We start from the raw sequence: 26,913 nt of genomic DNA on the forward strand, positions 1-26,913 counted from the left end.
AGCCTGGTGCAGCCATCTGGTTCGCCAGACCTCAGTTAAACCGTCCAACCCATGCCAGCATGGAAAAAGGATGTTAATTGATATATATGTATGTTTATGTATATATTTATGACTAAGACCTTAGACATTTTGTTGTGCTTGAGAAGAAAACCCATCAAACCAAGTAAAATCACAGTCATAGCAGATACCAGGAGGCAAGGAATGGGACCATTTGACATTACGCTGGGCCTTGAGCACTGGGCCTCATGGAGGCAGTGACCTTGTTCGTTTGGCATTATGCTGGGCTTGAGAAAGCCTTATTTCAATAAAATTTTGGGTTTTGTTAAACAAAGTTAAGGCAAAAAAAAAAACTTCTTGAGAAACCAAATAGTCTTTCCTTCCTTCATGCCAAGTTTGAAGAAAATATCTCTTTTGCGTCTTATTTTTTAGGTCTCTTAAATATACTGCACATGTGGCATTATTTATGTGTGTGTTTTTACTCTTGTATATGTATTTTCATGTGGGATTGTGTATTTCTGTTTTCTTTTACATGGCTTGTGGTTTTCATTGTTTAGCCCCAGGTCAGCTCCCGCCCCTATCACCCTTATGTATTGCCCCTGTCAGCATCACAAATTGCCCCTGTCACCCACACCCATTGCCCCTGTCACCTGCACACATCTCCCCTGTTGGTCACATGCATGGCCCCTATCACCCATGCGCATTACCCCTGTCGCCCTCATGTATAGCCTGTCTCCCATTCTTCCCTTGTCACCTTCGCATGTAGGTGCTGTCTGTCTCGTGTAGCGTGTCTCTCTCTCTCTCTCTCTGCCCTCCTCCCCCTTCTATCTACTACCTATTTCTTTACTACCCACAAGGGCCTAAACTCAGAGGGGACAAACAAGGACAGAAACACGGATTAAGTCGATTATATCGACCCCAGTGCGTAACTGGTACTTATTTAATCGACCCCGAAAGGATGAAAGGCAAAGTCGACCTCGGCGGAATTTGAATTCAGAACATAGTGGCATACAAAATACTGCTATGCATTTCGCCCGGCATGCTAACGATTCTGCCAGCTTGCCGCCTTCTATCTATTACCGTCTCCTTAACATCCATATTAGAGTACCCTCCTCTTACTGTTGTGTTTTCTGTCTGTTTCAGAATGTGTCGCTGAACGACCAGGCCATTGAATCCATTAAAGCTGACCACTGATGTGTCGGTGGTCAATGAAGTCTTTGACACAAGTTGTGACTTAAAAAAAATATATATATATAAAAACAAACAAACGAACAACCCTTGCAGACCATCCAATCTACGCCCACCACCAGAGACAATGAATGTTAACTGCGAGGAGACGCCATTTATTTATGTTAACCAAGACGACATTATCCACTTGACGCAAGAAGTGAAGAATTTCTCTGATGCTCTGGCAAAGTTAAAGTGTGTCTTCACTGATGGAACCGGTAAGTAAAGTTTTTCAGGCTAATTCTTAAAACTGTTCTTTGTCTGACCCAGAGCTTTTCATGTGGGAAAGTTCACAACTGCCATCTGACGAGGTCACATTGAAGTCAATGTTGAAAAGGCAGAATTTCAAGAAAGAAAAATGTTTATTGCTTAAACCTGTTGTTTTAATTATATATAGTTTATTCATATAGGCGCAGGAGTGGCTGTGTGATAAGTAGCTTGCTTACGAACCACATGGTTCTGGGTTCAGTCCCACTGCATGGCACCTTGGGCTAGTGTCTTCTATAGCCTCGGGCTGACCAAAGCCTTGTGAGTGGATTTGGTTGACGGAAACTGAAAGAAGCCCATCGTATATATATATGTATATATATATATATATATATATATATATATATATATATATTATATATATATATATATATATATACACACACACACACACATTTGTGTGTCTGTGATTGTCCCCCCAACAACCGATGCTGGTGTGTTTACGTCCCTGTAACTTAGCGGTTTGGCAAAAGCGACCAATAGAAGAAGTACTAGGCTTATAAAGAATAAGCCCTGGAGTCCATTTGGTCGGTTAAAAGCAGTGCTCCAGCATGGCCACAGTCAAATGACTGAAACAAGTAAAAGAGTAAAGAGTATAAAAATCCTTAAAATGTTTTGTTTTTTCTTTTAAAAACAAGCAGTCACAGAATAAGCGCTCCCACTGTAGCTTGTTCATTTTCTTCATTTATTTCATAAAGTAATTACAAATTAATTAACATTTATAAGGATGAGAGAGGGTAAAGAGAAAGCAAAAAAGAATCAGAGAGGAAGCACAGCTGAGAGGCAAAGTGAGAGATAGGTAGAGAGAGAAAGCAGAGGCAGTGAAAGAGAGGTAGGGAGAGAAAGCAGAGAGGGAAAATGAGGGAGAGAGAGAAAGCTGAGAGAGGCAGAGTGAAGGAGAGGTAGAGTGACAGCTGAGAGAGATAGAATGAAAGAAAGGTAGAGAGAGAAAGCAGAGAGGCAAAGTGAGAGAGAGATAGTGATAGCTGAGAGAGAGGCAAAGTGAGAGAGAAGTAGTGACAGCTGAGAGAGAGGCAAAGTGAGAGAGAGGTAGTGAAAGAGAGGTAGAGAGAGAAAGCAGAGGTAGACAGAGTGAACAAGAGGTAGAGAGAAATCAGAGGGGCAAAGTGAGAGAGAGGTAGAGTGACAGCTGAGAGAGAGGTAGAGAGAGAAAGCTGAGAAAGCAAGTGAAGTCAAGACAATGTGTAATTATGAAACCCATGTGACAAAAAAAGAAACCCTAACGAGTTAACCTTAATGACACCTTTTTTATTTGTTTTAGTTTGTGGTGATGAGATCAAAGTCGCTGCCCATGAACAGCTTGGGGAGGTTCTGTTTACACTACGGCAGGTACTAGAGAAGTATTTTGCCCTTCAGTCAGAAGATCTGTTTGAAACAGCTGGTAACCTCATCAATAAAATAAAAAGTAAGTGTTGTATCATCATCATCATCATTGACATCGTCGTCATCATCATCATCACCATCTTTGACATCATCATCATAATCATCATGATCATCATCGTCATCATTGACATCATAATCATCATTGACATAGTCATCATCATCATTGACATTGTCATCATCGACATCATCATCATCATAACTTAGTGGTTCAATGAAAGAAAACCAACAAAATAAATACCAGATTTTAAAGCAATAAGTACTGAACTTGATACATTTTACTAACAGTCATTGAAGGCGGTGCTCCAGCATGGTCACAATCTAATGACAAACAAGTAAAAAAAAAATAAGATACATTAAGTATGATACATAGATAGCTATTTTAATCTAATACTGTTTCTTAGTACTGTTTCAATTGCATGTACTGGTTTTTTATTCAGCTAGGCAGCTATTTCCTAAATCAGTGAATGAAATATTTCATATATCAGAGGTAAAGAATTTTCATTAAAACATGTGGTTGGCTGCAACTACATGTAATTGAAAAAGGCCTGTAAAGACTGAAATGCATGTGGCATTCTTGCTGGCTGCTCTTGGAGATGACCTTTTGTCTGCCTCCAATATTTGTGTTTTTTAACACAGCTTGTCCATAAAAGATGTCATCTCAGGACAAATACTAGAGTAACTGGCCTATCAATGGTGTATTTACATTGTGATATACATAGCTGGCTGTTTTGATGTAATTCCACCCTAATTGCAGGAGCAGGCGTGGCTGTGTGGTAAGAAGCTTGCTTCCCAATCACATGGTTGTGGGTTCAGTCTCACTGTGTGGCACCTTGGGCAAGTGTCTTCTACTATAGTCTCAGGTCAACCCAAAGCCTTGTGAGTGGATTTTGTAGGGGGAAACTGAAAGAAGCCCATTGTGTGTGTGTTTTGTTCCTCACCACCATTTGTCAACAGGTGTTCCTGTGTTTACATCCCTGTAACTTGATGGTTTGGCAAAAGAGACTTATTCAGATGAGGCCTTAAAAAAATAAAAGCACTAGAATTGATTTGTTTGACTAAAATTTTTCAAGGTGGTGCCCCAACATGGCCACAGTCTAATGAATAAAACAAGTAAAAGACAATTCTGTAAACCAAATTTTGTCTCAAGATTTGTTTTAATTTCTTTCTCTTCCATTATTCAAATTCATTTTTCATATCCATAATTAAAAGCATGTTTTTTGTTTTGAGGGGGGGGTGGTTATGCATCATATTTCATCATATAGATTATTGGTTTTTTTTTTGTTTTTATTTCAAATTTTCTTTTACCGTTTATTTCCAGATTACAATTATGAAAGCAGCATCAGTTCTGGTAGCACTCAAAGTTTCTGTGACTGCATTGATAAACTGGCATTGGCTTTTAGCAGCAGGTGAACTCATTTCCTTATTGCAACCATCAAATATTTATTCCATTTAACACAACCTCATACAATTTGTTATTGAATATAAACACAATGAATTAAACACATTGCCAGCGCCGCCTTGACTGGCTCCCATGCCGGTGGCACATAAAAAGCACCCACTATACTCACGGAGTGGTTGGCGTTAGGAAGGGCATCCAGCTGTAGAAACACTGCCAGATCAGATTGGAGCCTGGTGCAGCATCCTAGCTTCTCAGACCGCAGGTGAACCGTCCAACCCATGCTAGCATGGAAAACAGACGTTAAACGATGATGATGATGTATAATATTGTGTCATATGTAGTAGGAATATAGTAGCACTGGAGCAATAATAATAATAATAAATATATATATATATATATATATTAAATGACAATAACAATCATTGTTGTTTTAATAACCTTTTTCATGCTCGCATGGGACAGACAGAATTTGGTGAGGCATATTTTCTATGACTGGATGTTCTTCATGTCACCAACTGACACCCGTTTTTTAGCAATAACTATACTCAATCACATTATTGATATGCCTAGTAGTTTTATAAACATACACACGCGTCTTATCGTCTATCATATATTGGTTCAGAAGCATACATACATAGCAAAATTTGGAGGGATAGGTGTGTGTGTGTGTGAGGAATAGGCACAAACAATAAGAACACAACGTAGGCAGGACAGAGAAGAAAAGCAATGAATTACCCCTTCATTAGCTGTCTTGCTAAGGATACTTGCAGTTTTGACATCTCAGACAGAACTGCATACCTTGAGAGCATTAATAACCATTGGATTCTATTGATTGAGAATTGATACATTAGTGGCAAGATACTAAAGACAGGTAAAGCTTTTCAGTTAAATTTCAGTGACTAAGGTGGGTAGGAAACACAAGGGCAATAAAATGCGGTGTGGCTAACACTAGCTACAAAGACAGTAAAATATAGAACACATGTGCATGCTCACACATTGAATTATGGATAGGGATATATTTTAGTTGGGTCTTGAATAATTTTGTTTGAAAGTGTTTGTGTGTGTGTGTGTGCATGCACATAGAAACACATACAGATAGGTAGTTAGAGATAAATGATTTATAGTTGCTGAAATACACATAGAAAGACATACAATATGGGTGTATACAATGATTTATTGCCTAAGTATGTGTGTATGTATGTATATACGTGTCTCGAGATGTGCTGAAGATTTTCTATTTGGGATATATTTGGGGTACTTAGGTCTGCTCGGGACTTGGTGCTTGCTTTTTTCCATGAGTAAGTATTCCATTTGTGTATTAATCGCTGACGAGGGGAAAATTCTTATGAATTAACCCCAAAATTGGGACCAATTCGGTTATAACGGAATTTTTTAGAAATTTCTATCGGCATGTTTCGAGATGCTTAAATTATAATGGTTATTGACAATTTTGTCTTTTTTTCGGCATATTTGGCATTAGAATTTTTCTCTTGCCCTTATTTTATAACTTATTTATATATATATATATATATTGTATTTCAGGATGATCTTTTTATTTTTTATTTTTGGGGGCCAAATGAGCATACGCACTATATATTTGTTTTTCACTCATTTATTACTGTTCTTATTTTATCTCTTGTCTATTCTGAACAGAATAGACTAAGCTGAGCAGGAGCACACACAAGGACGGAAAGTGTCGCTGAAGAGGTCACAGATGTGTGATAAAAAATTTCCAGACAATGGACATGAGTTAGAATAAGAACAATAATAAATGGGTGAAGAAGGAATATTTAGTGTATGTGCTTATATGGCAAAATATATATATATATATATATGTGTGTGTGTGTGTGTGGAGGTGCATGGCTTAGTGGTTAGGGTGTCAGTATCATGATCATAAGGTTTTGGTTTCGATTCCTGGACCAGGCGACGCGTTGTGTTCTTGAGCAAAACACTTCATTTCACGTTGCTCCAGTTCACTCAGCTGGCAAAAATGAGTAACGCTGCGATGGACTGGCGTCCCATCCAGCTGGGGAACACATACACCATTGAAACCGGGAAACCAGGCCCATGAGCCTGGCTAGGCTTTCAAAGGGCGCATTTATTTATTTTATATATATATATATTATATATATATATATATTATATATATATATATTACCATCCCCAAATATTTGTTTCAACACCTGGTTTCACATCAGGAATCCTGCAACACAAATTCATAAACGTATTATATATATATACACACATATATATAATAAATATATATATATATATATATATATGCACACACATACACACACACGCACACACACTGAGCAATAGGTAGCTAGATAAATGTATAATTTGGTAGATAAATCTGTAGATAATAGTGTAAAGACATGACATGGATTGATAGGTAAGTGGATATCCTATTCAATAGTCACCAATCACCATGAAAGCCTACATACAAAAAAATATGTAAATGTCTGTCTGTGTGAATGTATTTGAATGCCTACAATACTTTCATACAGAAATCTGTTTCTAGTGAGATGGAAAGTGTTAACTTAACCGGTCTTTCTAGATTCTTCTTTTGAAAGGATTACTACTGAAATAACTCGGAGGAAGTGAAGTAACTTAAAATTGTATTAAAATTTTGGGCGAAAGAAAAACAAACTAAACTTCATGAATAAGTTTTAAGATTTAGATTTAATGGAATATGAGTATAATAAGATAGGAGAAAGTGTATACGCGTGTGTATTTAAATATAAATAAGTGTGTGTGTGTATATTGATATATGTAATGTATATATGTATGTATGTATTCATATATATATATGTGTATATTTGTATGTATTCATGTATATGTGTGTATATATGTATGTATTCATGTATATGTGTGTATATATGTATGTATTCATGTATGTATATGTGTATATATGTATCTATTCATGTATGTATATGTGTGTATGTATGTATGTATTTGTGTATATGTGTGTATATATGTATGTATTCATATATATATGTGTATATTTGTATCTATTCATGTATGTATATATGTGTGTATATATGTATGTATTCATGTATATGTGTGTATATATGTATGTATTCATATATATATGTGTATATTTGTATCTATTCATGTATATATATGTGTGTATATTTGTATGTATTTGTGTATATGTGTATATATGTATGTATTCATATATATATGTGTATATTTGTATGTATTCATGTATATGTGTGTATATATATATGTATGTATTCATATATATATGTGTATATTTGTATCTATTCATGTATGTATATTTGTATGTATTCATGTATATGTGTGTATATATGTGTGTATTCATGTATATGTGTGTGTATATGTAAGTATTCATATATATATATATGTGTATGTATGTATTCATGTATATGTGTATATGTCGTCATCATCATCATCATCGTCGTTTAACATCCGCTTTCCATGTTGGCATGGGTTGGATGGTTTCACTGAGGACTGGTGAGCCAGAAGGCTGCACCAGGCTCAATCTGATCTGGCAGTGTTTCTACAGCTGGATGCCCTTCCTAATGCCAACCACTCTGAGAGTGTAGTAGGGTGCTTTTATGTGCCACCAGTACAAGGGCCAGTCAGGCAGTTCTGGCAACAACCATGCTCAAAAGGTGTTTTTTATGTGCTACCTGGCACTGGCAACGACCACGCTCAAATGTTGCTTTTCGTATGCTACCGGACATGTATCAGTAAGGAAATGCTGGCAACGATCACGCTCGAATGGTGCTTTTTACGTGTCACCGGCACGGGAACCAATCCGTGGCCCTGGCAACAATCACACCCGGATGTGCTTTTAACATCCCACTGGCATGAGTGCCAATCAAGCAGTACTTTCATCTGCCACGTCTGCAATTTTGATTGTGATTTAAATTTCACTTGCCTCAATAGGTCTTCGCAAGCAAAGTTTATAGTCCAATGAATGAGGGATATTCATAAGTGGACTAGTCACACCCACTGGCATAGGCCATGGGCTATGATCTCATTTGGCTTGTTGGGTCTTCTTAAGCACAGCATATCTCCAAAGGTCTCGGTCACTAGCTGTTACCTTGGTTAAGGCCCAACGTTCAAAGGTCGTGCTTCATTACCTCATCCCAGGTTTTCGTGGGTCTACCTCTTCCACAGGTTCCCTCAACTGCTAGGGTGTGACACTTTTTCACACGGCTGTCCTCATCCATTCGCAACATAGGACCATACCAGCGCAGTCGTCTATCTTGCACACCACATCTGATACTTCTGAAGTCCAACTTTTCTCTCAAGGCACTTACACTCTGTCGTGTATGCACATTGACATTACAAATCCAGCGGAGCATACTGGCTTCATTCCTTGCAAGCTTACACATGTCGTCAGCAGTCACAGCCCATGTTTCACTGCCATGTAGCCTGGCTGTTCATACACATGCATCATACAGTCTACCTTTTACTCTGAGCGAGAGGCCTTTTGTCACCAGTAGAGGTAAGAGCTCTCTGAACTTTGCCCAGGCTATTCTTATTCTAGCAGCTATGCTTTCAGAGCATCCACTCCCGTTACTGATTGGTCCCCTAGGTAACGGAAGCTATCAACTACTTGTAATTTTTCTCCCTGGAATGTGACAAAAGCTGTTCTATGTGTGTATATATGTATGTATTCATGTATATGTGTGTATACATATGTATGTATTCATGTATGTGTGTGTGTGTGTATATATATATATATATATATATATATTTATTATATAGAAGGAGCTTCTACAGGACTAGAACTGTTTCATTCAAGAGAAATCTTCAGGAAGCTTCCTGAAGATTTCTCTTGAATGAACAGTTCTAGTCCTGTAGAAGCTCCTTCTATATAATAAATTAATTTTACTCTGCTATGTATTGAGTACCTTATTTACTGTGGTTAACCCCGAATCAACCCGGGACCTACATATATATATATATATATATATATTCATGTATATGTGTGTGTGTGTATATATATATATTATATTAATCAGCCGAAATTGCTAGGATGATCCGGTTCTTGACTGAAGATTGAAGGCTTCGAATGTCCCGTCCGTGTTTTTTGTATCGTCTTCTAAATGTTTCACGTTCTTGTCCCAGTGTGTATTTTTTTACATTTACATATATATTATATTATATATATATATGTATGTATTCATGCATATGTGTGTGTGTGTGTGTGTGTGTGTATATATATATGTATTCATGTATATGTGTGTATGTATGTATGTATTCATATATGTGTGTATATATGTACGTATTCATGTATATGTGTGTATATATATACGTATTCATGTATATGTGTGTATATATGTACGTATTCATGTATATGTGTGTATATATGTATGTATGTATTCATATATATATGTGTGTATATATGTATGTATTCATGTATATGTGTGTTTATATATATATATGTATGTATGTATGTATTCATGTATATGTGTGTTTATATATATATATATGTATGTATGTATGTATGTATGTATTCATGTATTCATGTATGTGTGTGTGTATGTATGAATGTATATATTCATGTATATGAGTGTATATATACACACATATACAGGAATACATATATGTATATATTCATGTCTGTGTATCTGTGTGTATATGTGCATTAAGTACAGCATTAGAGTGGTTTAGCTCTTATTTCTAGCAATGTAGGTGCTTCCTAACACCCCACTCACATTTAGTAACATATATTAGTATATATATGTGTGTGTGTGTGTGTGTGTGTGTGTGTTACAAAAACATTACAAATAAATGATGCAAGGGAAAAAAACTCAAGAAGTTTAAAAAATGAATTGTGGTTCAATCCCATGTCTCTGCTGGTTTTTCTAACTTATTACTATTATATAAGTGTTGACACTCGGAAGTGTATGCAGCCCCCCACCCTACCTCCCTCCCTCTCTCCTCTGTCCACCTTCCCCCTCAAATGCATCATTGCTCTTGCTGCCACCTCCCACACACACATATACATATATATGTTTTCTTATTGCCCACAAGGGGCTAAACATAGAGGGGACAAACAAAGACAGACAAACGAATTAAGTCGATTAATATCGACCCCAGTGTGTAACTGGTACTTAATTTATCGACTCCGAAAGGATGAAAGGCAAAGTCAACCTCGGCGGAATTTGAACTCAGAACGCAGCGGCGGACGAAATACCGCAACGCATTTCGCCCGGCGTGCTAACGATTCTGCCAGTTCGCCGCCTTATACATATATATATATGCCCATGTTCACCACTCACTGCATTCCACTTCCTCTCCCCTTGTTTTACACTGTTGTGACCCACCCACTTGTTGTGACCTCACTCTGTTCAGTCCCCTGCGTCACCTCGCGTTCCCTTGTATCCCGAGGGTATCCCCTGGTACATCTTCCCCCACCATCTTCTCTCCCTTTCCGGTTGGGGTCGCCATGTATCTTCTCCACAGCAAGACTCCCGTTTCTGCCTTGCTACCGTCAATTAACCTCTCATCGCCTGGCGCAAGGCCACCTCTCTCGATACCACTCCCCCCCCCTATCAGGTGAAGGGTCTTCGTCTTCCAAGTTCCTTGGTGATCCTGCTAGTGTTGGTGCCATGTAAAAAGCACCCAGTACACATTGTAAAGTGGTTGGCATTAGAAAGGGCATACAGCAATAGAACCCTTGTCAAAGCGAACGGTAGAGCTTGGCTTTGTCCTCTCACTCCCCAGCTCTTGTCTAACTGTCCGACAGAAGTCAGCCTGGAAAGCAGATATGAAATTCTGATTGTCTTTAGGAATTGTAGCTGCCAATGGGAGACAACTCTGATTGTAATGACCCACCTAACTCATGCTAGCATGGAAACTAGATGTAAAATGATGATAATTACTAGTTTGCCACAAAGCCCTTAATTTGTAAGGGAGTGATTGAATTAACACAAGCGCATATCTGGTATTAGTATTTTATAGATCCTGGAAGAGTTGGTGATGTAAAAAAATTTTTGTCATGTTTCCCAACTACATACGACATACCGTATGACACCTTAACTCTTTCATTACTGTATTTATTTTGAGATGCTCTGTGTTTCTTTCAATTACTCGACTGAGCATTGGCAACAAGAAGAGCATCTGGCCATAGAAAACCCGCTTCAACAGATTATATCCGATTTATGGAATCTTTGGAAAAGTAGACATAAAAGAAACAAATTTTTTATTCAGAGGGCGAGGCAGTGCCTGTGATCCTTCACTGGGCCTCTGGGACTGGTGGGAGAGGAATGAAGGAGGGTAGTCCCTTCAAGTCTGCTAAAGGCACCCCAGAGTTGTGGGTGGGTGGGCAGTGGTGTAAAACTGAAAGGTGGGGTAAGTCTCCCAGCCATTGAAACCCTGGTCAGCATTTGAACTCAGAATGCAAAGAGCTGAAATAAATATTATGGGCTACCTGGTCCTTTCATTGTTACAGAACCACTCATCCACTGCCCTAGGTTTTTTGCTGGGTTTTTTTACCCTAGGAGGTTGGAAAGCAAAGTTGACTTTGGTGGGAACCCACAACATCCAGATAAATAAACTAAAACCCTCTCTATTACTAGACTCACCACTTAATTAATTGGAAGACTTGATAATATGGCAGCTGATGTGTTTTGTTGTAATTAATTACATCCTGTTACTTCAGTTTTTGAGTTCAAATCCTGCTAGGGTTGAGTGTCCTTTTCATCCTGTTTGGGGTTAATGGAAAAAAAATTTTTAAAAAAGGAGCCAGTAAGAAACTGAAGTTCGTCTTAATCCCTTAAACCCTGCCTTCTTAAATTCAAGACCTGGTACCTTTGTATTATATTACCCCTGCAGTTAAGGATTGAACTTAGAGCACTGACTTCCATACTATTTGGAAGTTATCCAGTATTTTTAACATTTCTTTCATTTTCCCACCTTTAAATTAATGTTTAATTAATGTTTTCACAATTGGAAAGTTTAATAAATATTTTTTCTAAGATAAATTCACAGATAAAATACCTCAGTCAAGCCAAACATTAAATTGTTGAAAATTAATCAAATAAATAAATAAACAACAACAACAACAACAACAATAATTGCTGTTTCTTTGGCACAAGTTTTCAAGAGAGCTGGGTGGTGGTGGTGGTGGTGGTGTCCCAGAATAAAGCAACTGCAGTACTAGCTTACTACATATTGTATAACACTGCTGGAGGTCCCAGAATCAAGGTTAACTACAACATGATTTGAACTCCTTCTCTTCTTAATCCTTTTTGGCCCCTTCTGGAGCATAGGGCCTCAACAGTTGTTTTCCACTTTTTGCAGTCATTGGCGTGTTTCTTGGCTGCTTACCGTATACAGTTATACAAACCAAGGACATTATATAGACATCCTTGACTCAAGTTAAGGAGCGCATATTATACACAAGGTTTAGGTTTTTCAGAGGTAAGGCCCCCTAAAAAAAACCTGCGTATTATACTCAAGGGCGGACTATACTTGATTTATGGTATATATCAATCATGACTGATCTTCCCAGTCGGTCTTGTACATCATATATATGTTGGACTTCTTTCACTTTCCATCTACCAAATCTACTTGCAAGGTTTGGCCCAGGTCTTTGGTAGAAGACACTTGCCCTAGATGCCACACAATGAGACTGAACCTGGAACCACATGGTTGGGTAACAAGCTCCTTAACCATACAGCCATGCTTGCACTTATGTAAATAAATACCACAAACCATTTTGTCTGCCTCCCGACCATTTTCCTGCCAATAAGAATGACAACAATAATAATATTAATAAAGATGATGATGATAATGATTCAAATTATTAATTAATGCAATTATTTTTGCTTATTGTAAATAATTTGTAGGTTAATTTAGAGAATAAGTTTTTGGCTGTGTTTAAGGAAATAGTTTTGTGGAATGTTACAATATCTAGATTGATAATAAAGATTATATTGGTAATGTTGTGCTAGGATGGCGTCAAAATGATCGTTATCTTAAAATATTTATTTATTACGTAGTTTCGATATAAACTTTATATTGTTTTATTTATTATTATTATTATCATTATTATTATACTGTGGTATGTTTTCTGTCATGCATATGCACGTACTCACACGAATATACATATCCAGATACAGGTGAATATGTACTTAAACACATACTTTGATTTATCTTTGACATACACACACACATATATATACACACACCAGTTTGACTCACTATCACACACAGTTTTGTAGATATGCAGTTACATTCATATATATGTATGTATACATGATTTATATACATAGGTATATTGGCTTACTTTTGACTCATATACACACACAGTGTATGTGTGTGTATATATATATATATATATATATGTGTGTGTGTGTGTATAGGTGCATATGTGTGTGTGTATATATATATGTATATATATGCAGAGGTCAGACAAAATAATGGAAACCCCTTAAAATTTCAAACAATTTTATTTTAACATGGGGTAGGACCGCCTTTGGCAGTAATTACAGCTTGAATTGTATGAGGTATGGACTCGTACAAAGTTTGCATTGTTTCCAAAGGAATTTTTGTCCATTCTTCAGTTAAAACAGTCTCCAGTTCTTGTAGTTATGATGGTGGAGGATATCAACTCCTTACTTGTTTTTCTAAAATGCACCATAAATGTTCAATAATGTTGAGATCTGGGGAATGTGGTGACCAGATAAGATGTTCAACTTCACTAGAATGTTTCTCATGCCATTCAGTAACAACTTTAGCTGTAAGAATTGTTTGTTATGTCATTTGGGCAGTGCCTGAAGATTGAACTAGGCTCCCAGACATGTTAAAAAAATAATTTCTGGCATGCTCTCATCACATGGAACTAACAGCAGCACATAAAAACATATTGCGTCTATTAAATAATATTTGGAGTACTTTTTATTGTTAGTTCGTTGAGGAGTACACTATATAGGAAAAGATAGGGGACAGTGTTTTTGGCTGTTGCCGATCAGGCCAATATGAACTCAGAAGAAGATTTTGCCATGGGTCAGATGCTGTTGTCTGCTGAGAATATAGCCAAGGAGTTGACCCTGGGCTTGTGCAACTCACATTTGTTTGTGTGCGTAGATAGATATTTGTGTGTCATAATCTCACCTCTATTTGTATCTCATCTCATAATAATTCTTTTTTTTTTCTTGCTGTTATTAGTGTATCAGAGTATCTGATGGGAGACGTTGAACCCCTTTACACAGGTGATATTGCAAAATCAAAGGTAAGTAAAGCCTTCTCTGGTCTGAATCGCTTTTATGTTGGACTTTGAGTTCAATACAGATTCCTTCATCTTCACCATTTCATCTTCATTGTTTTAATGTCCACTTCATGTTTGCATGGGGCATATTACATTCATTGAGGAAGATTTGCTGTGTCTGGGTGCCCTTCCTGTCACCTACTCTTGTTTGCAAACAAATGATATTTTCCCAAGGCGGCGAGTTGGCAGAAACGTTAGCCCGCTGGGCGAAATGCGTAGCCGTATTTCGTCTGCCGTTACGTTTTGAGTTCAAATTCCGCTGAGGTCCACTTTGCCTTTCATCCTTTCAGGGTCGATAAATTAAGTACCAGTTACGCACTGGGGTCGATGTAATCGACTTAATTCATTTGTCTGTCCTTGTTTGTACCCTCTGTGTTTAGCCCCTTGTGGGTAGTAAAGAAATAGATATTTTCCAATGGCCGGACATGTTTTCTTGGAAGATTGGAAAGGAATGATATTGCTTGTGTAATGGTGATGCTTATGTTGTATCTATTGTGTGATCTCAAGACGAGGGCACACACATCATCGTCATCATTTAACTTCCTTGTTCTATGTTGGCAAGGTGGCTCAAAATAGTGACAGTTGCAGAAAAGGGGTGATTGACTTGATTACGGAGGATAGCTCCAACCAGAGCCATCCCTTGAAGTGGGCTTTTTGAAATTCCATGATGATCTATTTACATCAATGGACCCTGTGTTTAACAACCCTCGAGGATGCCATCATTCATAGTGTGTATCGCCCTGAAAAAGGGCCAAGACAAAGCAGCTCATATTCCAGGTCGAACCCCAGACTTTTGGTGGTGATAGATGACACACCTGTGGAAGGACCAATTTGGCATGGTTGCACCTACCCAACATAGCTCCGACCACAGTGTATTATCTTTACTACAACAGTATCACACCTGTTAAGTGTCTTTTATGACAGATCTAAGCCAACCAATTCCTCGGGTGGAATTGGTAAACAAAAACTGTTGCAGTCCATTGAATATTTGTGTTTAGGTGTAACTGAACGGTTTGGCAAAAAGAGATCAATAAAGTGCAAGACTTTAAATAAATATGTTGAGGGTCACTGTAGTCAACAAATTCTTTGAAGGTGGTGCCCTAAGACCAAAATAAGTAAAAGAACATACCCTTTTACTTGTTTCCGTCATTTGACTGTGGCCATGCTGGAGCACTGCCTTTAGTTGAGCAAATCGACCCCAGGACTTATTCTTTGTAAGCCTAATATTTATTCTATCGGTCTTTTTTGCTGAACTGCTAAGTTACAGGGATGTAAGTACTCCAGCATTGCTTGTCAAGCAATGTTGTGGGGGTGACAAACACACACACACACATACATATATACGACTGGCTTCTTTCAGTTTCCGTCTACCAAATCCACTCACAAGGCGTTTGGACAGCCCAAGACTATAGTAGAAGACACTTGCCCAAGGTGCCACGCAGTGGGACTGAACCCGGAACCATGTGGTTGGTAAGCAAGCTACTTACCACAGAGCCACTCCGCGCCTAAACTAAGAAAATTTCAGTAAAATATTGGCAGCCAGCAACTCGGTGAAACAAATTCCTGTACATATTATATCCAGGGTATGTACAAGATTTTTGGTGACAATTGGATGAGGAATCAATTGAAATATAGTGTAAATAATAAATACAGGAATTACCATCATCATCATCAGTATTGTTTAATGTCTGCTTTCCATGCTGGCATGGGTTGGACCAATACAGGAATACCACTTCAGGGATATGTGGAAATCTCTATCTCTCTATATATAAACGGCAAACTGTCTGTGTGTGTGTGTGTCCTTTATACAAATCCACAATTTTTCAGTTAGAGGGCTCGCACTTTCTATGGTCATTCAAAACCGTCCAAGGGTGGTCGTGCACATCTTTACATTTCTCCAGTCACCCAGCAAAGTCATTAAAAAAATCAATAGAAGTGACTTTTTTGTGAATTTTCTATCCAAAACCCAATCAAAATGCCTGAATCTTGATACACCAATTGAATGCCAGCTAGCTGTATGTGATTGGTCGGAGATTTGGACAGTACTTGCGTGTATGTGCATATGCACGCAGCTGTATATGCATGCACTAGCACTATGACCCGGTGTTGCCGGGTCATAGTGCTTGTTTGTTAATAAAATTTTGCTGTATCGTGGGTTTCTGTGACATGAAAATGAAGCCCATGTTACATGGAGTCAAGAGGAAAATAAGGCTTCAAGTTATGGGAAATTCATGTTACAGAAAAAATTTTCAAGAATACAATGTGGTCTGGGGTCATCTGTGAGATGAGGGCTGCCTCTATTATGAAGGTACTGGACTACTCTGACCATAAACTAACCACTTCAGACCTAACTACTGTGGAGTTAAGAAACTGGACTGTACCGACAAAGTAGTAGTAGTAGTGGTGGCGGCGGTAGTGGTTGCAGTGGTGGTGGCGGCAGCGGTGGTGGTGGCGGCAGTGGTGGTTGTGGTGATGGTGGTGACAGTGGTGGTTGTGGTGGTGGTAGTGGTCACGGTAGTGGTGGTGGTGGCGGTGGTGGTTGTGGTGGTGGTAGTGGTGGCAGTGTCAGTTGTAGTAGTAACACAAACACCTGAGAAAAACTTTGTCTCGCTTTCCTCTCTTTCTGTTTTCTTCATTCCTAGTCTCTTTTTCTTTTTTTCTTCTTCCACCCCCCTCACTTTTTCTTTCTCTCTTTTGAAAGAAAGTGTCATCACGCATCAATGTTTACGTTGTAAATATTAAATTGCTGATTATATAGTTGTGTGTGTGTGTGTGGATATATATATATATATATATATATATATATTATATATATATATATATATATATATATATATATATATATATATAGACTGAAGCGTGTAAAGGTTCTATTCTTATTTTACCTGTCTATATATGTATTCCGTACATGTATGTTTGTGTGTGTAAATATACATACATATATGTATGTGTGTGTCTGTACATGTGTGCATAGATATTTATACACACACACACACACATACATATATATACACACACACATCTATATACACATGTATCTAGACGTATTTCTTTATGCAAATTTTTATGTATGAGTATGCATGCGTTTTCAACTCCGCAATCTTATATAAACATATTGTTACATATACATGTGTGTTGACTTAAACAGCATATATATATACACACACACATATATATTATATATATATATATAATATATATATATATATATATATACACACACACACACACCACACACACACACACACACACATATATATATATATATATATTATATATATATATATATATACACACACACTCTCATACATACACACACACTACGACCCAGATATGCCAAGACAAGAAGACATGCAAATCCTAGATTTTTGAGTGACATCCAAAAACGAGTCGCACAAAAATAATCTGTTTATATTAAAACTCTGAGTAGAGACTGAAAGTTTAAATGGATGATTGAACAGAAAACACTCATATATATATATATATTAGTAAAAATGGTAAGATAACGAAAGAAAGAAAGAGTCCTCAATATTATGTAAATAGAGGAAATTTATCTATAAAATAATGTTACATTTACTCAGAGTTTTATCTTGACTATTGAGTAACTGTAACATATTATTTTATATATATGTATATATATATCATCATAATCATATATTTGTGCACACTTTTGTATAACCACTCACCTGTACATATCACATTTTCTTTAACTAAACATACACACACACACACACACACATATAATATATATTTATGTATATTAAAGTTGTGTAAGTCCATACACACACATATACACATCAATAGATTGATAGATACAGAATTAGATTTCGACAGTCTGTGAAGTGTAGAGTAAAATAAGATTTGAAAGAGGAAAGATAAGAAAAGTCTTCTCGCATGGATCAATAGTTTGAAGTGTGTGTGTGTGTTTGTGTGTATGTGTGTGCGTGGGCCAGGAGAAGAGTATAAGTGAATATGTTTTTTGGTCTGTCCTTTATTATAAAGTAGGCGTTTACCGAGGTGGTATCACCTTCAGAAACCTGCGGCTGTTAAAATAGTGTCTGTCTCTTGCTCTCTCTCTCCCACTTTCTCTTGAAATCATACCTTTACCTTTATGGACTTAGCATGCGAACTACTAAAGGTAGGTGTTTGTTTGGATGTGTGTATATATGTATGTGTGTACAATTGTGTACATGTCTCGAACTTTGTGTGTGTGTGTATATAATTGTCATGATTCATGTCATACCAGAGTATTGCATTTATGTTTGAATAGATGTATGTATGTGTATATATTTATATATATATACTTATATAATCATCATTATCCAATGTTTTAAATCTGGGTTTTGTCCCCATTAATGGGGGTGGCTGGATTTATCTCAATGCCATAGCAACCAAGGTAAGCAGGTGCAGCCCACCCCAACCTTTGGGCTGGTTGGTGCCCATTCTCCTTTACTATTATGAGGCTTTTTTGGAGCTGGATTTTCTACAGGGAGCATGCCCTTGCTTACCCCCAATCTCAGTTTCTAGACATGAGTGGTCCCAAAACCTAGGCCTCTGCCACAATTTTAAAGAAATGTGGTGGAAAACTAGCTCAGGAAGGCAGGGACGATACGCACTGAGACCCCTTTCAGAGCCCCCTCTCCACCTATATAAAAAACATAAAAATATATATAATATGCATTGGTGCCCCAGCATGGCTGCTGTCCAATGACTGAAACAAGTACAGCAATATATATATACTCTTTTAGTTGTTTCAGTCATTTGACTGCGGCCATGCTGGAGCACCGCCTTTAATCGAGCAACTCGACCCCGGGACTTATTCTTTTGTAAGCCCAGTACTTATTCTATCGGTCTCTTTTGCCGAACCGCTAAGTAACGGGGACATAAACACACCAGCATCGGTTGTCGAGCAATGCTAGGGGGACAAACACACACACACACGCATATATATATATATATATATATACACATACATATATACGACGGGCTTCTTTCAGTTTCCGTCTACCAAATCCACTCACAAGGCTTTGGTCGGCCCGAGGCTATAGTAGAAGACGCTAGCCCAAGGTGCCACGCAGTGGGACTGAACCCGGAACCATGTGGTTGGTAAGCAAGCTACTTACCACACAGCCACATAAATAAAACTTATCCTTGTAATTTCCATATCGGAAAAAGGGTGTAGCTTTCAGTGCCAACAAATTGTTACCGTTCCTTATCGTACACTGTTCGCTTTTTGACTGTACCTGCCATGGATCGTTTGAAGCATACAAGCTTCCTACACTTGGATCCTTGGATCTTACCCTTATATAGCAATACACACACACACACACACACTGTATGTGTGTGTGTGTTTGTGTTTGTCTGCTACCACTGTTTGACAACTGGAGTTGGTTTGTTTACATCCCTGTAACTTAGTTGTTCAGCAAAAAACGATAGAATAAGTACCAAGAGACGCTGTTTCCCTAGATCTCCAGATACACCTGTGTTCAAGTTGATGGGATATTAGGGGGCAATATGGGTGGGGGAAGGGGCATGCGTGTGTTTTTGTATGCTGGCATTTCTGTGTGTGTGTGTGTGTGTGTGTGTGTGTGTGCAGAGGCATGGCTGTGTGGTAAGAATCTTGCTTCCCAACCCCATGGTTCCGGGTTCAGTCCCACTGCATAACATGCGACACCTTGGGCAAGTGTCTTCTATTATAGCCTCAGGCCAACCAAAGCCTTGTGAATGGATTTGGTAGATGGAAACTGAAAGAAGCCCATCATGTGTATTATATATATATATGTGTGTGTGTGTGTATGTTTATGCATGTATGTATATGTATGTATGTGTGTGTATATATATGTGTATGTACGTACGTATAAATATATGTGTGTGTGTATGTATTTGTGTGTGTTTGTCCACTCCCCCTCACCATCACTTGACAACCAGTGTTGGTGTGTTTATGTCCCTGTTACTTAGCGGTTCGGTAAAAGAGACCCATAGAATAAGTACTAGGCTTACAAAGGAATAAGTCCTGGAGTTGATTTCTTTGACTAAAAAAAAAAAAGAAATGAAAACTCTTGAAGGCTCCAGTATGGCTGCAGTCAAATGACTGAAACCACTAAAAGAATAAAAAATAAAAGAATACAGGGCGGGACAAAAGTCAGGTACCATCGTTAAAACTCATTTAATATGTATTGCACACAAGGTGCAAGCTGGCAGAATCGTTAGCATGCCGGGTTAAATGCTTAGCGGTATTTCGTCTGCCGCTACGTTCTGAGTTCAAATTCCGCCGAAGTCGACTTTGCCTTTCATCCTTTTGGAGTCGATTAAATAACTACCAGTTACGCACTGGGGTTGATATAATCAACTTAATCCCTTTGTCTGTCCTTGTTTGTCCTCTCTGTGTTTAGCCTCTTGTGGGTAGTAAAGAAATAGGCCTTTCATCTGTCTTTACATTCTGGGTTCAAATTCTGCCGAAGTTGACTTTGCCTTTCTTCCTTTTGGGGTTGATAAATTAAGTACCAGTTATGCACTGGGGTCGATATAATCAACTTAATCCGTTTGTCTGTCCTTGTTTGTCCTCTCTGTGTTTAGCCCCTTGTGGGTAATAAAGAAATAGGCCTTTCATCTGTCTTTACGTTCTGGGTTCAAATTCTGTCGAGGTCGATTTTTGCTGTTCATCCTTTTGGGGGGTCGATAAATTAAGTACCAGTTGCATATTGGGGTTGATTTAATCGACTGGCTCCCTCCCCAAAAATTCCAGTCCTTGTGCCTATAGTAGAAAAGAGTATATATTGCACACAAGCACTTCTGTTTTTCTGAAATTGAATAAAATAAATAAAATAATGATGACTATATAATTAACAAAGTTAATAACAACAACAACAACAACAACATAATTAAATAAAATGCCAAGTTCCTTGGTGCATGACTTTCGGCCAACCCTATATATATATATATATATATATATATATAGTTATTTGTTTCAGTCATTTGACTGTGGCCATGCTGGAGCACTGCTTTTAGGACTTTATTTTTTTGTAAGCCTAGTACTTATTCTATCGATACGTCTTTTATTTACGTCCCTGTAACTTAGCGGTTTGGCAAAAGAGACCGATAGAATAAGTTCTAGGCTTACAAAAAATAAGTCCTGGGGTTGATTTGCTCAACTAATGGCGGTGCTCCAGCATGGCCGCAGTCAAATGACTGAAACAAGTAAAAGTAAAATTTAAAAACAAAAATTTTTTTTTAATTTCAGAAAATTAAAACAATTTTTTTTTATGGTCATATGAATTCCTGTGGGTAGAATACAAATTTACAAAACTTTTCTGAAAATACCCCCAAATAAATGATGAGGGTTTTTTTTCAGGGATTCTCAACATGGGGCTTATGAGCATAGGAAAACTGTGGTGGGGCATAGTACCCTAGACACCAGACACCAGATTCACATTGAAGTGATTTGCACTTTTTTCTTCTTAGTCAATAATGTACTTTATTTGTACGCTGTACTTAACGAGAGTTACTGGTAGATTCTTTTGTGTTAGATAATTGGGTTAAAATACTAAAAATAAAATCATTTTATCCCGACCACTTGTGGGGCATGCATTTTTCTGGAAAGTTATTATAGTGGGTACTTGTGGGAAAATAGGTTGAGAAACACTGGTTTCTATGGATTACTCAAAGCAAAATCTCACTTAATGATAATCAATGTGGATCACCAGACACAAGATTCACATTGAAGTGATTTGCACTTTTTCCTTCTTAGTCAATAATGTACTTTATTTGTACGCTGTACTTAACGAGAGTTACTGGTAGATTCTTTTGTGTTAGATAATTGGGGTAAAATACTAAAAATAAAATTGTTTTATCCTGACCACTTGTGGGGCATGCATTTTTCTGGAAAGTTATTATAGTGGGGCTTGTGGGAAAATAGGTTGAGAAACACTGGTTTCTATGGATTACTCAAAGCAAAATCTCACTTAATGATAATCAATGTGGATCTCTAAGCTTGCACAGTGGTTGTCATACATTTAAGTAACCTCACACAATCATATGATAGTCAGACAATTCTCGTTAAGAATCTGTGATCAGAAGTATCGGCTGACAGGTGGCCACCCCTATCGATTTCCACTGTAGTGGGGTGGGGGATTGTGTGTCACTAGTAGAGTATGTGAAACGGCAGCCATGGAGTAGACATTTCAATCTGGTTCTTGTTCATGGGTCTGTCTCGGTCCTGTTGCTGTTGTTGTTGTTGTTGTTGTTGGGCACCAAGTCAACCATGAATAAGTAGATCAACCGTGATCAAAGGCATTCCAGCTGTGACCATCTGATAAAGTGTAACTAGGGCGGCATTATCAAAAATGGGGTCTTGAAGGTACGGTTTGATGCCACTGGGATTCAGCTGCTATTTTTAGCTGGTTGACTGACTCGGAACCCTTCATTGGCTCCTGCTATGGTATGTGCATGCGTGCATGCATGTGTATTTATATTTATTTGTGTGTTTAAGTGTGTATGTGATTCTGTGTGTGAGTGTAAGTTTGTGACTGTATGTTTACATTTGTTACTTGCATATGTGTGTGTGTGTATAAGTTTTTATGTATAGGTGTTGTGTGTTTACATACATTGTTTGTATGTTTTAGTACATATAGGACTATCGATATGTGTATAAGTATGTGTATTTGTGTATATATATCTGTGTAAGTAAGTGTGTATGTGTATATATATATATATATCTGTGTAAGTATATATGCGTTTGTGTATTTGTGTATATATATCTGTGTAAGTATATGTGTGTGTGTGTGTAATTATATATATCTGTATATGTATGTGTGTGTATTTGTCTATATTTATATACATACACATATATATATATATCTGTGTATATATATGTGTGTGTGTAAGTATATGTGCGTGTAAGTATCTGTGTGTAAGTATATGTGTGTGTATATGTGTAAGTATATATGTATGTATATAAGTATGTGTGTGTGTGTGTATATATCTGTAAGTATGTGTGTGTATATTTATATCTGTGTGAGTGTGTGTGTGTGTAAGTATGCGTTGCTGCATGTCTGCGAAGGGTGACATTTTCATGAAACTTCACCGTCCTCTCCAGGATAATGTTGCATTCATGGTATATGGTGGTTGTTATTGTGGTAGTACTGACAGGTGGTGGTGGTATTTGCAGTAGCGTTGGTTTGTGGTGGTGTCAGCATTCAGGGTCTTTTGGTGTTGGCGGTAGTTTTTCCGGTAATGTTACGGGTTGCAGAGATACTGTATAACCCTTAGCCATTCCTGATCCACCAATCCTATGGTACACAGAGTGTGGGATCAGTAGTGGGGTGGGGTTGCTATTATCTATATGAATGTGTGTAGGAGATACAGTGTAGACATAGGACCTTTAATATGGGTGTATATATGTGTAATACCCCCACCCCTAATTATTTTGTGTGTGGGTGGCTGGAATTATAAGTGTAGATGTGGTTCAGTAAGGGTGTGTATACAAGTACCCATATCTCAATCCTTGACTTTTTTTCTAAACACTGTATGACTCTACATTTCCGCTCACCTTGTTGGAATTTCAACGAGGAGTAATTGGGTATCAGCCATACCTTATTCCAGGGCAGGAGTGCATGCAGGGGTGTGTAGTGTGTAGTGTCGTTTATTGGTTAAAGAAGTTTGTTTCACAACCATGATGTCTCCGGTTCAAACTCACTGCATAGCATCTTGGGTAGTTGTTTTTTTTTTTTATTATAGCCTTGGTCAGCCCAAGCCTTGTGGGTAGAATTAGGTGGATAGAAACTGTTCTGAAGCTTGCATCCGATGGGTTTTGCCAGTAATTCAAAGATCCAGCTTTGACACAATGTCACACAGGTTCTACTTGATTTCATTATCATCATCATCAAACCTTATTTCTTTATTGCCCACAAGGGGCTAAACACAGAGAGGACAAACAAGGACAGACAAAGGGATTAAGTTGATTACATCGACCCCAGTGCATAACTGGTACTTAATTTATTGACCCCGAAAGGATGAAAGGCAAAGTTGACTTTGGTGAAATTTGAACTCAGAAAGTAACGTCAGACGAAATACCGCTAAGCATTTTGCCTGGTGTGCTAACATTTCTGCCAGCTTCCACGCTGGTGTGGGTTGAATGGTTTGATCAGAGCAGGAGAGCTGCACCAGGGTCTAGTCCGATCTGGCTTGGTTTCTATGGCTGGATGCCTTTCCTAATGCCAACCACTATTACATTGTGTGTTGGGTGGTTCCTTTTACGTGTCGCCAGCACAAGTGCTTTTTATATGGCACTAGCTCTGGAGTCTTGCAGGCTAATCCTTCTCACCAGGGGGAGCAGATACATTAAGTATGCATGTCCTGTGGAATACACAGCCACTTATATGCTAATTCAAAGAGTTTTGAAAGTTCATTTGATCGAAGGATTGAATTTTCCACTGTTTGAATTGACAGAGATTTTTTTAGTTTATTTACTCAGGAATCCAGGAAGTTTGTTTTAGTATCATCACCAGCATTGCCAACTATATCAGTTACAACTAAACAACAACAACCACAACTTCGATAACTACAACAACAACAATGCTACTACAATGATAACAACTATATCGGTTACTGGAACATCGGAAACGGCAACAAACTACCTCAACTACACCTGCCACCACCACTACCACAAACAATAACAACAACAACAACAACAGCATGTTCACAATGAAGTTTAGGGAACAAAATTCTTGAAAAAAAAAAGGTTGTAAGGTCATGCTTGGAATGTCTTTGATCAGTGTTGATCTTGATAAGCATCCTTGATATTCCTTCTTCATAAACACACTTTATATACACGCTTGATAAACAGACTTGATTCTTTCTTATCTTTCAGGAATTCACTCCTCACAATAAAAGGTGTGTGTGTGTGTGTATGCATGATATCATCGTCATCGTTTAACATCCGCTTTCCATGCTAGCATGGGTTGGACCATTTAACTGAGGATTGGCGAACCAGATGGCTGCACCAGGCTTCAATCTTGAGTTTCTACAGCTGGATGCCCTTCCTAATGCCAACCACTCCCAGAGTGTAGCGGGTGCTTTTACGTGCCACTGGCACGAGGGTTAGCCCAGCGGTACTGGCAATGGCCATGCTCAAATGGTGCTTTTTATGTGCCACCTGCACAGGAGCCAGTCCAGTGGCACTGGCAACGACCTCGCTTGAATGTTTTGTTCACGTGCCACCAGCACGAGTGCCGATAAGGCAACGCAGGTAACGATCATGCTCGAATGGTGTTTTTTTCGTGCCATCAGCACGATGGTAGCAGTATAGTAGTTATGGTTGCTGTTGGTGATGATGGTGCTGAATGTTGTTGGTTAGCACTTGGTCAACGCTCTTCATAGCAGACCCGTGGTTAAAGAAACAGTTCTGGTCATGATCATACCATCTGTCACACTTTTTGTTACCATACTTATAGATACAGACATGGCTATGTGGTAAGTAGCTTGCTTACGAACCACATGGTTCCGGGTTCAGTCCCACTGCATAGCACCTTGGGCAAATGTCTTCTACCATAGCCTCGGGCCTACCAAAGCCTTGTGAGTGGATTTGGTAGACAGAAACTGAAAGAAGCCATCGTATATATATATATATATATATGTGTGTGTCTGTGTTTGTCCTCCCCCCCCCCAACATCGCTTGACAACCAATGCTGGTGTGTTTACATCCTTGTAACTTAGTGGTTTGGCAAAAGAGACTGATAGAATAAGTACTAGGCTTACAAAGAATAAGTCCTGGGGTCAATTTGCAAAGTTGGTGCTCCAGCATGGCCACAGTCAAATGACTGAAACAAGTAAAAGAGTATACTTATAGACATAGGCATGGCTGTGTGGTAAGAAGTTTGCTTCCCAGCCACATGGATCTGGGTTCAGTCCCACTGCTTGGTACCTTGGGCAAGTGTCTTCTACTGTAGCCTCAATCTGACCAAAGCCTGGTGAGTGGATTTGGAAGATGGAAACTGTATGAAACCTGTCATCTGTGTCTGTATTTGTCTCCCACCACTAAAGTTTATATTTACAAAGTTATTTTGTGTTAAAGTTCTCATATTTCAGTAATTTCAACCAATCAGAGAATTCTGAAAAATAATGAAGAATTTAGTGAAATAACTTTGTTGTTATTAAGTTGGTGTTTGGAACAAATTTACATGAATTTTTGGTGTTGAGTTTTTGATGATTCTAAAACGGAAAGTTTGTATCTTAGAAGCAGAGACAGTCTCTGGCAGGTTGGAATCAAAAGGGTTAGACAGCAACAACAACAACAACAACAACAATAACAACAATGTTATGAATAGAAAAAATTCTTTAAGGTTCGAATGAGTAATATTGTCTG

General features: G+C 38.2%; 1 protein-coding gene and 1 long non-coding RNA gene across 4 annotated transcripts in view; one reads left to right on the forward strand and one right to left on the reverse strand.

Annotated features, from left to right (window-relative positions):
• Window positions 1-26,913, forward strand: part of LOC115222166 (rho GTPase-activating protein 45) — a 181,861-nt gene that overhangs the window by 63,034 nt on the left and 91,914 nt on the right. For 2 of the 3 annotated variants that reach the window (XM_029792311.2, XM_029792308.2), the window contains exons 2-5: window positions 1,141-1,442; window positions 2,774-2,917; window positions 4,214-4,301; window positions 14,453-14,516. In XM_029792311.2, the coding sequence (XP_029648171.1) occupies window positions 1,313-1,442; window positions 2,774-2,917; window positions 4,214-4,301; window positions 14,453-14,516 (426 nt within the window). In that variant the 5' untranslated portion in view covers window positions 1,141-1,312. Of the gene's footprint in view, window positions 1-1,140; window positions 1,443-2,773; window positions 2,918-4,213; window positions 4,302-14,452; window positions 14,517-18,518; window positions 18,691-26,913 lie in introns of those variants that run through there. The other variant, XM_029792310.2, reaches the window with a different exon arrangement.
• On the reverse strand, window positions 323-21,868 carry LOC118767184. The gene is made up of 3 exons (XR_005003088.1): window positions 21,804-21,868; window positions 19,932-19,933; window positions 323-350 (listed from the first exon to the last, which is right to left on the reverse strand). It is a non-coding gene; the product is annotated as an uncharacterized LOC118767184 (long non-coding RNA).

This window comes from Octopus sinensis, linkage group LG19 (assembly GCF_006345805.1).
Source record: "Octopus sinensis linkage group LG19, ASM634580v1, whole genome shotgun sequence".
Lineage (NCBI taxonomy): Eukaryota > Metazoa > Mollusca > Cephalopoda > Octopoda > Octopodidae > Octopus > Octopus sinensis.